The following is a 12909-nucleotide window of genomic DNA, read 5'->3' on the forward strand; positions in this document are numbered from 1 at the left end:
AATAGCAGCCACGGCCCGATGCTTCTATCTAAAGCTTCAAAAAGAAAGGTGAATGTCACCCAATCCAGCAAACAATAGAACACTCAGAGAGACTATGATTTCCTAAACTAGTATTGGCTGCTGTTTGAAGTCCCTATCAACTAATAATAACGTATGACTATTTTCAAATTTGTAGAGCGGGAGCAACACATTTTTAAAAACTCTCTGTATAATTCAGGATTCCAAGCAATATTTATAGTAGGGCTTTCAAGTGATTAAAAAAATTCATCGCGATTAATCGCACTGTTAAACATAATAAAATACCATTTATTTAAATATTTTGGATGTTTTCTACATTTTCAAATATACTGATTTCCAGTACAACACAGAATACAAAGTGTATAATGCTCACTTTATATTTATTTTTGATTACAAGTATTGGCACTGTAAAAAAACAGAAGAAATAGTATTTTTCAATTGACCTAATACAAGTACTGTAGTGCAATCTCTATCATGAAAGTTGAACTTACAAATGTAGAATTATTTAAAAAAGCTGCATTCAAAAATAAAACAATGTAAAATTTTAGAGCCCGCAAGCCAACTCAGTCCTACTTCTTGTTCAGCCAATCGCTCAGACAAACAAGGATGGTTACCATTTGCAGGAGATAATGCTGCCTGCTTCTTGTTTACAATGTCACCTGAAAGTGAGAACAGGCATTCACATGGCACTGTTGTAGCTGGCATTGCAAGATATTTACGTGCCAGATGCACTAAAGATTCATATGTCCCTTCATGCTTCAACCACCATTCCAGAAGACATGCTTCCATGCTGCTGACGGGTTCTGCTCGATAACAATCCAAAGCAATGCAGACTGATACATGTTCATTTTCATTATCTGAGTCACATGCCACCAGCAGAAGGCTGATTTTCTTTTTTGGCGGTTCGGGTTCTGTAGTTTCTGCATCGGAGTGTTGCTCTTTTAAGAATTCCGAACGCATGCTCCACCTCATCCCTCTCAGATTTTGGAAGGCACTTCAGATTCTTAAACCTTGGGTCGAGTGCTGTAGCTATCTTTAGAAATCTCACATTGATACCTTCTTTGCATATTGTCAAATCTGCTGCGAAAGTGTTCTTGAAACGAACAACATGTGCTGGATTATCATCTGAGACTGCTATAACATGAAATATATGGCAGAATGCGGGTAAAACAGAACAGGAGACATACAATTCTCCCCCAAGGAGTTCAGTCACAAATTTAATTAACACTTTTTTCTTTTAAATGAGCATCAGCAGCATGGAAGCATGTCCTCTGGAATGGTGGCCGAAGCATGAAGGGGCGTACGAATGTTTAGCATATCTGGCATGTAAATACCTTGCAATGCCAGCTACAAAAGTGCCATGCAAATGCCTGTTCTCACTTTCTGGTGACATTGCAAATAAGAAGAGCACAGCATTATCTCCTGTAAATGTAAACAAACTTGTTTGTCTTAGCGATTGGCTGAAGAAGAAGTAGGACTGAGTAGACTTGTAGGCTCTGAAGTTTTACATTGTTAAATAACTGCACTCAAAAACAAAACAAACAAAATCTACATTTGTAAGTTGCAATTTCACAGCAAAGAGATTGCACTACAGTACTTATATGAGATGAATTGAAAAATACTATTTCTTTTGTTTATCATTTTTACAGTGCAAATATTTGTAATCAAAATAACATACACTTTGATTTCAATTACAACACAGAATATATGAAAATGTAGAAAAACATCCAAAATATGTAATAAATTTCAATTGATATTCTATTGTTTAACAGTGCAATTAAAATAGCGATTAATTTTTTTGAGTTAATTGCGTCCATTAACTGCGATTAAATTGACAGCCCTAATTTATAGGTTTTAAAAGCTACAATTCTACTACCAGAATCAGCTTCTCCAACAAATTTTTGCATGTCTGTTTTCTGTCACTAAGGACATCTTTTTGCTTCATCAGGACACGGTAGCGGCTGAAGAACTCTTGATACGTCCACCTGTACCAAGAAACAGAAAGGGTGTTAGCCATATAATGGAAACCTCTCTCAATGAAAATGCCTCTTCTGAAAACAATCTGAAAAATGGCAAACCTACCTTGAGGGGAAGCCAGCTGCGCTGATCCGGATAGTTTCCAGAACACCACAAGCTCTGAGCTGCTGAACTGCCCGCTTTTCATCAAACCTATATAAGAAAACAAAACATCTGTCAAATGGCAGACTTTCTAAGTGAAGCTCTAGCCAAGTTTTGTATGAGAACCTAAGTTCAGAAATGGTGACAATGTTAGAAATGCAAACTAGTAGATTTCAGTCAAAGAAGTTGTCATGAGTACAGATTCCTTAGGAGCACAAGTTTTGAATCAAATTCAAAATGGAAAATCATGAAATTGTGGGTATCCTTCTCAGACAGCATAAAGGAGAAATACAAAGCAGTCAGCTGATCATTTTCTCTCCATCCAGCCCCAAACAGCTGTTATTATTATGTTTATTCCGACGCTTTCAAGACATACTATTCTACTCCTGAGTGATGTGTACTATGTTCTCAGAGACCATTTATGAACCAACGTACGTGAATGGAAACTTGAAGTCATTGGGCTTAATACAACGCACGTAGTGTGGAGTTGTAGCATTAAGGGTTTCCATCAGCAGATGAAGAGAGTTCCGAAACTGTAAAAAAAAAAAAAAAAAAAGAGAGAGAGAGAGAAGGGAAATCAGAATACGATGAAACTCAGTCTTGTTTGAAATGATCTCAAATGGGGACTTTTTGTATTAGATAAAAGAGGTTGTCTAGAAAAATCCAACATAAAGCCAAATTTCAATAGAGCAGTTTGGTTATGTGCTGCCCCAGTGTATGCATCCATACTATAAATTCTGGTGGTTCTTGGAAGCAATTCATATACACTGCAACACTCGTGTGGAATCAATGGCAATCATATTGCCATACAATACACAAATGCTTGAGTTGCCTATGACAAATGCAACCATACAAGCTGATTTTCAGAGGTGCTGAACTCCCACTGTCTTCAAGTGAAGTTGGTGGGAGCTCAGAACCCTTGAAAAATCAGGGTAACCAGGGATCAGATTTTCTCAGGAGCTCAGAATCCAACATGCTAAACTCTTTTGAAAACATGGTCACTTAGATTGGGAGTTGAGTTCTTTTGACAATCTGGCCCTGTGTGTTTTACTAACACTGTATGCGGTCCAAATTGTAAGCTATAAGCAATCCTAATGGTTACTATCTGGGTTAGATGAGCAAGTCCTTTTTAAGAGCAGCCATCCTATATCACTGTGTACAGTAAACTGCTGCTTTCTTACGTGGTTATGCAAGGCTGGGAGAGCAGGTCTTCATGAAAGTATCATACGTGAACATGAGGTACTCCACACACAAAAAGTTTAAAGCAGTATACATGCTCAAACATAGCCTACTTCTCTTACATGGACTGCATAGTTTTTGCTGAAGATTTCTATCAATATTCTAGCAATCCTGGTATCCCATCCTTAATCAAGGTCCTACTGCCTGTTTGTTGGCAATGCCTGATGGAAGCTAAAGATTCCCCAACACTTAAAAAGAAAAAGGTAGTGGGATAAACCGAAGCTATTGCTGAGAGCCATGACGGTGACTTTCCATCTGAACCAAAACTCCTGAGCAGTGATCACAAGAAACCGCTGCACAGTATGAGCCCAATAAGACACTAAAAGGGGAGGGGAAAAGATTATTCTAATAGAAATAGTCACTGGTTCAACTCACCTGATGTCCCACAGTTTTCTTATGTTCCTTGCTTGCTTGGCCTGGTTTGGCCTTGGCGGGTTTTACAGCAGTGCGAGACAGCAGCGTGCGACCTGAAGGGGTTGCTGAGGTGGGACTAAGGGCCTTCTCCTCATCCTGAAACAACTCTGACAGCATCTTAAACTGGTGGAGAAAACAAGTTACCTCTCAGAATCAGGGGGTGAGTATTCTAGAAGGGAAGAAGTGCTGTCTAAGGGTCATGCAGGGGTCTGAGGAGGAGGATGTTGGGTTCTTTTTCCTAGCTCTGAGTGGCTGTGTGACCGTGACACAGTGAACAAACCATTTAATCTAGAAATGGGTATAATTGTACTAGTCTGCCTCAGACAGATTTTAGGCTTAATTGATTATTTATAGTGCCGCTTAAGATCCTCAGATGGAAATGGCAGAGTACTGATGCTGAGGTACAAAGAATGAGTGGTATTATCTTCTATAAGTATCTAAGATGGTTAGAATCCTAGCTTATTTTCTGTAAACAGTTTTCTTTTCTTTTGGTGGGGGGGAGATGGGACAGAGTAAGACAGAGCACACACATGCATGATCAACGTGAGGTGTGCAAGCGTGTGCTGATTTAATGATAAAATTGTTTGTATTTGTGGGTGTCTTAGCGTCAAATTCTGGCTTGACTTGAGTCTTGTGCATAGAGCCAGCAATAGCTTCACAGCTCAGCCAGTCTGTGACATTGTCACAGGTTGGCAATGCCTTTAAGGGTAATTGGGCTCAGGCATATCTCTGTCACATTAGCCATCCCACCCCCCCTTGCTTCCCCCAGCTGGTCCTGATTAGCTGGGTGATTTCATTAAAAGGGCTGAAAACTCAGTTTGAGTGTGAAACCACAGACAGTGAGGCAGGCTTCTGTGGAAGGCCCTGAGTGATGGCCTACAGGAGACTGAGGGGATTCCAGGGAAGCAGCCTGGAAGTGAGGGCTCTAGCCCAGAGACAGAGACTGAGAAGTAACCCAGAAGGAACTGATAAGAACAGATTTAAATTTTATTAGAGAATATTTAAAAATAAAGACGGTACAAACGATTCAAGGAGTCAGTTGTCAGTCATTGGGGGGAACATACAGAGTATGGGGGGATGCTGTTATGTTGGGGTTGGCAGCACACATAATACATACGGACTGTAGTGTCCCCAATGGGGGGGTGGGCGGTGGGCGAGATCAAGACCTAGTTGATAATCGGTGAGGGTCAATCATCCACACATGGGGTACAAATAGCCATGGGCACAAGTAGGTGGGTTGGGTGATGGTGGTGGGGCGACCCTCACAGGGTGGGATCCAGGGGAAGGAAGCCCTGCAGGGTGGGGGGGGTTGATAGGTCCCATCCCCCTTGCGGGCGGGTGAGGTCTCCCCGGCTCACTCCTTGGCATTGACGGTGGCCGGTGAGGTTGGGTGGGTTCAGGGCTCAAGAGACAGGACCCATCGGGGGGGGGGGGAGGGTATATAGGCCACTTCCCCCTTGCCGGTGGGCGGGGTCCCCTTGGCACACTCTCGTTGTCGGCGGTGGCCGATGGGGTTGGGCGGGTTCAGGGCTGGGGCGGGGGGGAAGTATGGGACCCCTCCCCCTTACAAGTGGGCAAGGTCTTCCTGGCTCGCTCTCAGCACTGGAAGCGGCCGGTGGGGTTGGGTGGGAAGGGGCTCAGGGGGTAGGATCTCTGCCCCCTTGTCGGTGGGCGAGGACTCCCTGGCTCGCCCTTGGCATTGGCGGCGGCCAGTGAGGTTGGGTGGTCGGATTCGGGGCTCAGGCCCAGTGGGGGGGGGGGGGTAGGTCCCTTGTGGGTGGGCGAGGGCTCCCTGGCTCGCACCAGGAGTTGGTGGTGGCCGGTGACTTTGGGTGGGTTCGAGGCTCGGGGGATAGGGCCCAGTGGGGGGGAGGAGGGGGGTTAGCGAGTCTCTTCTCCCTTGCAGGTGGGCGAGGTCTAATTGGCTCGCTCTTGGTATTGGCGGTGGCCGGTGATGTGTTCCGTGTAAATGTCCCGGGACCAACGGATAGTGTCTGAGACCATCAGGCGTCTCATGAGCCGTGCATAGTGACGGCCCACTCCACAGGTCCTCAGCACTCGCTCGTTGCAAGGGTCCCAGGCGCCCAGGGCCCCGACAAGCAGGGCGTCGGTGTGTACTTCATAGCCCTTTGACCGCAGGGTGTCAGCCAGGAGGGCATATTTTTCAAGCTTGCGGGCTCGGGCTTCATGGAAGGCTGGGGTCCTGTTCTCAAATGGGATCGTTATGTCGACCATGATGACCTTTTTCCCGACCTCGTCTGTGATGACGATGTCCGGGCGCAGCAGGCTGTCGGTACCAGGGACGGTGCGATTAACGGCGACTTCCCCCAGGCGTGGGTCAATGGCCTTCACCAGGCGATCCTGGACGGCGTTGTGTCGCAGTTGCCAGGCTCTGGCATGGGGCTTGCAGCTGCATAGGACATGGGGTAGGGTTTCAGCGACGTACCCGCACTTCCTGCGGCGCTTGTCCCGGTTCCCGTGGCGGACGGCTCCGTTGAGGGGGACGCAATTCAGCCGGGCTCGGTGTATGAATCGCCAGTCGGCGAACCGGGTGAAGCTGCCCGTGGGGAGGAAGTGGTTGCTAGAGTCCCACTTGCTGGTCACCTCGAAGGCCTTACCCTGGTCTGTTTTTTTCTTCAGGGTGTCTATGTAGAGCGCGTGGACGGCGGCCTTCAGGGATCTCTCGAGCATGCCTCTGGCTCCGGGGGTGATGACGGTGTTGTCCTCTGACTCGATCCGCGGTATCAATATTCCCAGTTCCCGTCGTTCCTCATTCCACACCCAGCGACAGCCCAGGCGTTTACCCAGTCGGCGTGTGGCATTGCGGGCACGGGACCACAGCGAGGCGATATCGCCTCCGTCGCGGGCGAACTCGCCGTCCAAGGAGCCGCTCAGGAAGGTGGCCACGTCTCGGTTAGAGGGAGGTCTGCCGATTCGTTTCTCCACAACGGTGCGCAGGGCAGTCGTCGCGATGGTCCGCACCTTGGCGTCAGGGCACGTCAGGAGTCGGAAGGCGTGTGTGATGACAGCGATGTCGCATAGGTCTCCCATGCGGGGGACGTTGGCGCCACCGTGCCTGTGTGCAATGTAGATGAGCTCGTTGCTGGCTCTCTGGGGCAGGGACAGCCAGCTCTTGACCAGCTGCCGGATGGAGTTGTCCGCCCTGTTGAGAGGTACCTTTGCCACGGCGGATCCCCTCAGGACGAAGGCGATGCGGGGGATCAGGAAGGTATTGAGGGCATTGATTTTCTGCCATGGGGCCAGCAGGGATGCGTCGATCTTGGTGGCATCCAGTAGAATCTCCCGGATGGAGTCCTCGGGGGTCTGCTGGACGCGGAAGCCCGTCAGCGTCCCGAGGTGCTGGTATGCCTGCCCTTCTGCTAGGGGGATGACTGGCTCCCCCTGAATAAGGAATTCCGTCGCCAGAACTGAGTCCCGTATGCTCCCATCGATGTGGAGGGACGCGCACTTCTTGGCGTTGAAGCGGAGTCCTGCCCAGTCCGCGACTCTCCCGATGGTGTTGAGCATGCCCTGGAGTTTCTCGTGGTTGTCTGCGATCAGGACTAGGTTGTCTGCATAGGCCAGGACGTTCACCCTCTCGCCGTGTAGGTCAAAGCCGTCGGCGCCGTCGGAGATCGCCCGCAGGAGCGGCTCCATGGCGAGGTTGAAGATGATCGGGCTGAGGGGGCAGCCCTGCTTCACACCGCTGTGGATCGGTATCTCGGCGGTTTCCCCTTCCACCGAGCGGATGGTGGTGCTGCAGCCCTCATACAGCTCCCGGACGAGGCGAAGGAAGGTCTCCGGCATCCCGAACTCCTGGAGTGTGTCGAAGATGTGGTGGTGGGGAATGGACCCGAAGGCACTTGATCTTAGCCAAAAGGCCGAGAAGCTGTGCATATCCTTGAGCTGGCTGAGCTGCATAAGCACTGTAGCCTTGCTGGGCTGCAGCTTGGCTATAGGTACTATAGTCTTGCAGGTGCAGATGTTGCTTATAGTCAGCCCGTCCAGGGGTACGGCACAGCTGCCTACGATACCACCACACCCACAGTTACTACCACCCAGGCTTCTTATGCAGCACAATCCGCTTATGGCACCCAGCCTGCCTACCCAACCTATGGGCAGCAGCCAGCAACATCTGCACCTGCAAGACTATAGTACTATAGCCAAGCTGCAGCCCAGCAAGGCTACAGTGCTTATGCAGCTCAGCCAGCTCAAGGATATGCACAGACGACCCAGGCCTATGGGCAACAGAGTTATGGAACTTATGGACAACCCAGAAGGAACTGGGAACTGAGCCCGGGAGAGGTTGAAGAAGAACCCAAGTGGGGAGAAAGTACGTTTTGCTTGAACTTGTTATCTCGAAGGGGGATTGGACTCAGAGTAACCCAGATGAAGTGGCTGAGCTATGGGAATCTCAGGGACAGACAAAACCTGGGTGAGGGGAAACTGAGGCAGGCAGCGCCAGCAGTGCCACACTTGGCCAGCAGGCCTGCCCTGTGACACACTGCTACAGATATTCCCTCAGAGTGGACATGCTGCTGTATAGGACAGCTTGGATGCTAGAAGAGAACATCAGGAAAGCCTCCCCTGACATCCCAATGTTGCATCAGGCTCCTCTCTAGCTGAGAAAGGAGACTGAATGGCCCAAAAGGCTACACACAGTACTCCAGTCTGACAGCTTTCAAATACACCCATCAGCAAGAAAGAGGATGGATTCAGCCGGCTGAAGATCCACTCTATCTGGCAATCAACAAGAATGGTGAAAGAACCTGCACAGACTTCCCAAGCAACCCCTGGGACCCAACTCTGGTCCCCTTCCCTCCCTCACAGCAACTGTAAACGACAATGACCACAAAATGTAACTCTGCTATAATAGCAACCTGAAACAATACACCTCTATCCCGATATGACGCTTTCCTCGGGAGCCAAAAAATCTTACCGCATTATAGGTGAAACCGCATTATATCGAACTTCCTTTGATCCGCCGGAGTGCGCTGCCCAGCCACCCCGGAGCACCGCTTTACTGCGTTATATCCAAATTCGTGTTATATCGGGTCACGTTATATTGGGGTAGAGGTGTAGTAACTATACAGGCAACTACAGATAATGCTTCCAGGTAGATAACAGAATCAGAAACATTGCCAGAATAAGGAAACCTGAGCCCTTCTAGCTATGAATGAATAATCTTTAAACTAACATGTGTTCTCTTATTCCCAAGAAATAGGAACATTACATTTTCAGTAACATAAAGCAATTAGCTAAGTATGGCCGACAAGGAACGATCACTAGTTGCCTTATCAAATTTGATGAGTGTGCACCATGATCAATGAAATAGTCCGTGCAACTGTACCAGAATGAACTGTACCAGAGTGATGCAGTCTGCTAGCCCAGCATTCATGCCATTTCTATAGCATCATGTGTTTTAAAAAGGATGGAGCTGCCCAGGGCAATATAAAGTTACAATATGGGGGCCAGAAGAAATCTGAAGTTCTTGAACTAATAGTAAAGATGAGTATCAACTGCCTAGATCTCTAAGACTTATCCAAGTCATTTCATACAAACTGTGTGGGTCTATATCAGTCAAGTAAGGAAGCCCATTGTGATTTGTATCTTAATAAGCTTCATCCAGATGAATCTGCTACTGGCACGAACACAAAAAAGTGTGTGTCCTTCCTTGGCTTTTCATTGCTGATGGGCCAGTGTTTCTAAGGAATCAAATATATGAGGCTCATTATCCCCCTCAGGTGAAGATCTGAGTTTAAAAATGTTCAACTTAATTTAAAAGTCACCATTTTCAAAGGCATCTTCTGCTATTGTGTGTGGAAACGGGGGGCAACACATGGCAATTCTTTACCATTGGAACTGAAGGATCAAAGTAAAGATAGTACATATGAATAGGGCACTACTAAGGGAGTCTTCATTGTTTTTTCCTGGCTCAGCACCTCTCTTGGTTTCACAGGGCACTGGCAGTGCTCAAAGAGAAGAAAAAACACGGATCAAAGGGCAGACAAGTCATGTGGTAGGAAACAAGCAAGCATTTTTCATTTCACATGAATTTTTCGGATGATCTTACAGACATGCTGCTAACACATGCCAGCAGCAAGCATGAAAACTGAGAACTCTCACATATTACTTGTGTGACACATGCACTGGAATAAAACATGCTCGAATAAGTGTCATGGACCAATGACAGAGCAGGCTAACATTTCAAGTTGTGCATTACATAGCCCTTCTAGGGAAGCATGCATGCCGTGCACTTTGAGTAGGCCAGACTTTCTCCCCAACATCATAAATCCCTAGAAGCTGTAATGATGCAGAGGTAAGCAATTATTAGAATTATAAGTGATGCACTAGATTTTAGGTTTACCTTCTGTTGAATATGTATGTCAAACCCAGAAAACAGCAGCAACAACAACAAAAAAAAGTAGATTAAAATCAGGAATTAAACCAGAAAATGGAAAGCTACTGTGAAGAGTTTCTAATAATTAAGGCTGCCTGAAAAACTTCTAAAGAAACATTTTTCCACTGGATAATGGGGTTTCCACCAAAATATAAAGTTTCTGCGGGGAAAAATTGATTTTGGTGGAATTTCCATTGGAAAAAATCAAAACATTTCATTTCAGGTGGGACTGGATCAAGCTGACATTAATCTCTGCATCTGCCTGAGCTGGCACCATGCTTTATGGGAGTTATAGCTCCAGATCCCTCATGCCCCCATTCTTCCCTGTGGGCCATGCTCTCCAGCCACACTAGATCCCCCATGATGCCCGACAGTCTCTTCCTGTGGCCGAGGCACCGTGGCTGGGCAGCAGTGCCCAGAGGGGAGAACAGGGGCATGACAAATCCACAACCACAACTCCCAGGAGGCACCACAGCAGCTCACATGGTCACAGAGGTTAACATCGACCTGAAATGAAACATTGCTGAACAGAAAATGTTTGTACCTTCTCATTCCATAAAAAGTTTAGATATTTCAACTTTGTATGTCAATTCAGGATGTAAACAAATGACACAATACTGGAATTTCCCATGGGATGGCTATCAGCTGCATTAATGATTGTATGGGTATTATTCCAACCTGTCTGGAGCTCTTCAGCTAGCAAATTCCTAATAGCTGTCATCAGAAAGTACATTTTGTACTTGCATTTTCATTTCAGAAGAGAAATAGCTAGCATCCCTACCATTAAGAGAAAGTAGCCCTTCTCCAACAGTGAGCATGTCACTCATTATACCTTGGTGTAATATTTTAAAGTTTTTAAATGGGATAGTCCCATGGAGTTTAAAAATAAAAAACACCTTCAGCGATCAGTAAATTCTCCAGCCAATGTAAATTTTCCTGCTTTACTGGGTTCTCGCTTTGATTTGGCTTTGGAACAGGTACATAGGGGCAACCTGACTCTCTTGTAGAGTTGTTTTATGTTTAATTGGTCTGAACAGATAAGAAAATTCTGTTTTCACAAAACATTTAAAAATCAAAAGGTGTGCAGTTTAGAAGGGAAACAGTCAAGCCTTCCTACACTATTCTGATCCATCAAGATCCCTTGATATCTTCCAAAAAGCCCAAGCAAAATTTACAGCGAAAATATTGAAAATGCATGTAAGGCTAAAAGTAAAAAAATATTCCAACCAGCAAATCAGCAAACATACCAAGCCAATTTCTAATTTGTGGTTTTCAAAACAAATGTTCCAATCCCATTCCATTAAAATCTATGGCTAAATACAGACAGACTTCAATGGGAGTGAGATCATGCCCGATAGCTTTCTAAATACGTACAAATAACTAAATAAATAGAAACTATAGCCAAGTGGAGAGGGCCATTTACACTCGGGGGTAGGGGTAGGGGAGGAACAACTTTAGTTTCTAAAGCTTATATAAAAAAAGCTGACCTTTAACTTGACATCCCATAGCAGGGAAAAAAAAAAAAATCAATCCTCAACACTAACCTTACTTGATTTTAGGACCTTGATTTGTTCTTCATAAACTGTGTCTTTGTTCTTTTCCAGAAAGCCTTCACACTGATATTCCACCTAAAAACACAAAAATGTGATTTTTTCCCCCCCTCAAAAAACTAATTAGGAGTTCATTTTTGCAGGATTCACCAGCTGTAACCTGTGAAATTAAAGAGTTTCCTATTCATGTTGTTTAAAATATCAGTCACTGAATACATGCTTGCATGACAAACACTGCTTGTAAGAAAGGTTACTTTCTAATAAAAATGGAACTTTAAACCACAAAATATGCATAACTGCTGTAATTGTATTAAACCAGACAAAGTGCACATGTGCAGAGATGCCTTTGCTGAGACAGTGTAATTGAGAATCTGGGCTGAGCCAATTCATCTCCTTGTGCTTCAGTTAACATAGCTGTAAAATTAGATAAAAGCCAGACCTCGCTGAGAAATAGATATCCCATCTCATGAGATAGGTAAAACTGGTCACACTGCTGAAGCCAGCTGCACAAAGGTCTTCATCTGCATTCAAATAGGCAACTGTCTTCAGCAGTAATTATAGGTATGTATTCTTCAAAAGACAACAGACTCTATACATGATAATGATCCCCACTTCTTAATTCATTCCTCTATTGCAGGAAGATTGACTCTCTTGGACTTAAAGAAAGGCTGCAGGCCTCAAACTAAAACTGATCAGAGATGACCTACCTGACCTAAGAATGGGTGGGAAAAAAAACCAATTGCCCCAAATCCAGAGAATAGAATTTTAAAAATACAGAGATAGTAAGAGATATTTATTTGTCTGTCTCTCTCAAACTAACCCCAGGAAGACAGGGATTGCACCAGCAGCAGTCTAGCTGTTCACTGAACAAGAATGACCTCTTTAGTAACTTTGCTATCAATAGGCCGGGATCAAGAGTTGGAGATGAATGCCCTCTTTCAAAAAGGAACTTCACTGGTTTTGTCTCTCCAGGCTACACGTCTCTAGATGGAGCATCTGCCCACAGTCATCTTCTCTTCACTGAGAACTTCGCCATACCCATTTAGTAACACACCGGCATCAAAACTATTCCCATAGCTGTAGCAAAAATAAATCCCCAAATTCCTCTACACAAAAACAATGCTCTCTATGCTCATTAGCCATTAAGGAACAAACTCTGATCAAGTCACT

The 12909-nt window shown here is 45.6% G+C and overlaps 1 protein-coding gene across 11 annotated transcripts in view; it reads right to left on the bottom strand.

Moving 5' to 3' along the window:
• MYO5A (myosin VA) overlaps positions 1–12909 on the bottom strand; it is a 195094-nt gene that overhangs the window by 48312 nt on the left and 133873 nt on the right. For all 11 annotated transcript variants that reach the window (XM_008172285.3, XM_065559444.1, XM_065559442.1 and 8 more), the window contains 5 exons: positions 11734–11817; positions 3751–3912; positions 2572–2669; positions 2101–2187; positions 1895–2003 (listed from right to left, as the gene is read on the bottom strand). In XM_008172285.3, coding sequence (XP_008170507.2) covers positions 1895–2003; positions 2101–2187; positions 2572–2669; positions 3751–3912; positions 11734–11817 — 540 coding nt within the window. The remainder of the gene's footprint in view (positions 1–1894; positions 2004–2100; positions 2188–2571; positions 2670–3750; positions 3913–11733; positions 11818–12909) is intronic.

Source organism: Chrysemys picta, chromosome 10 (assembly GCF_011386835.1).
Source record: "Chrysemys picta bellii isolate R12L10 chromosome 10, ASM1138683v2, whole genome shotgun sequence".
Classification (NCBI taxonomy): Eukaryota; Metazoa; Chordata; order Testudines; family Emydidae; genus Chrysemys; species Chrysemys picta.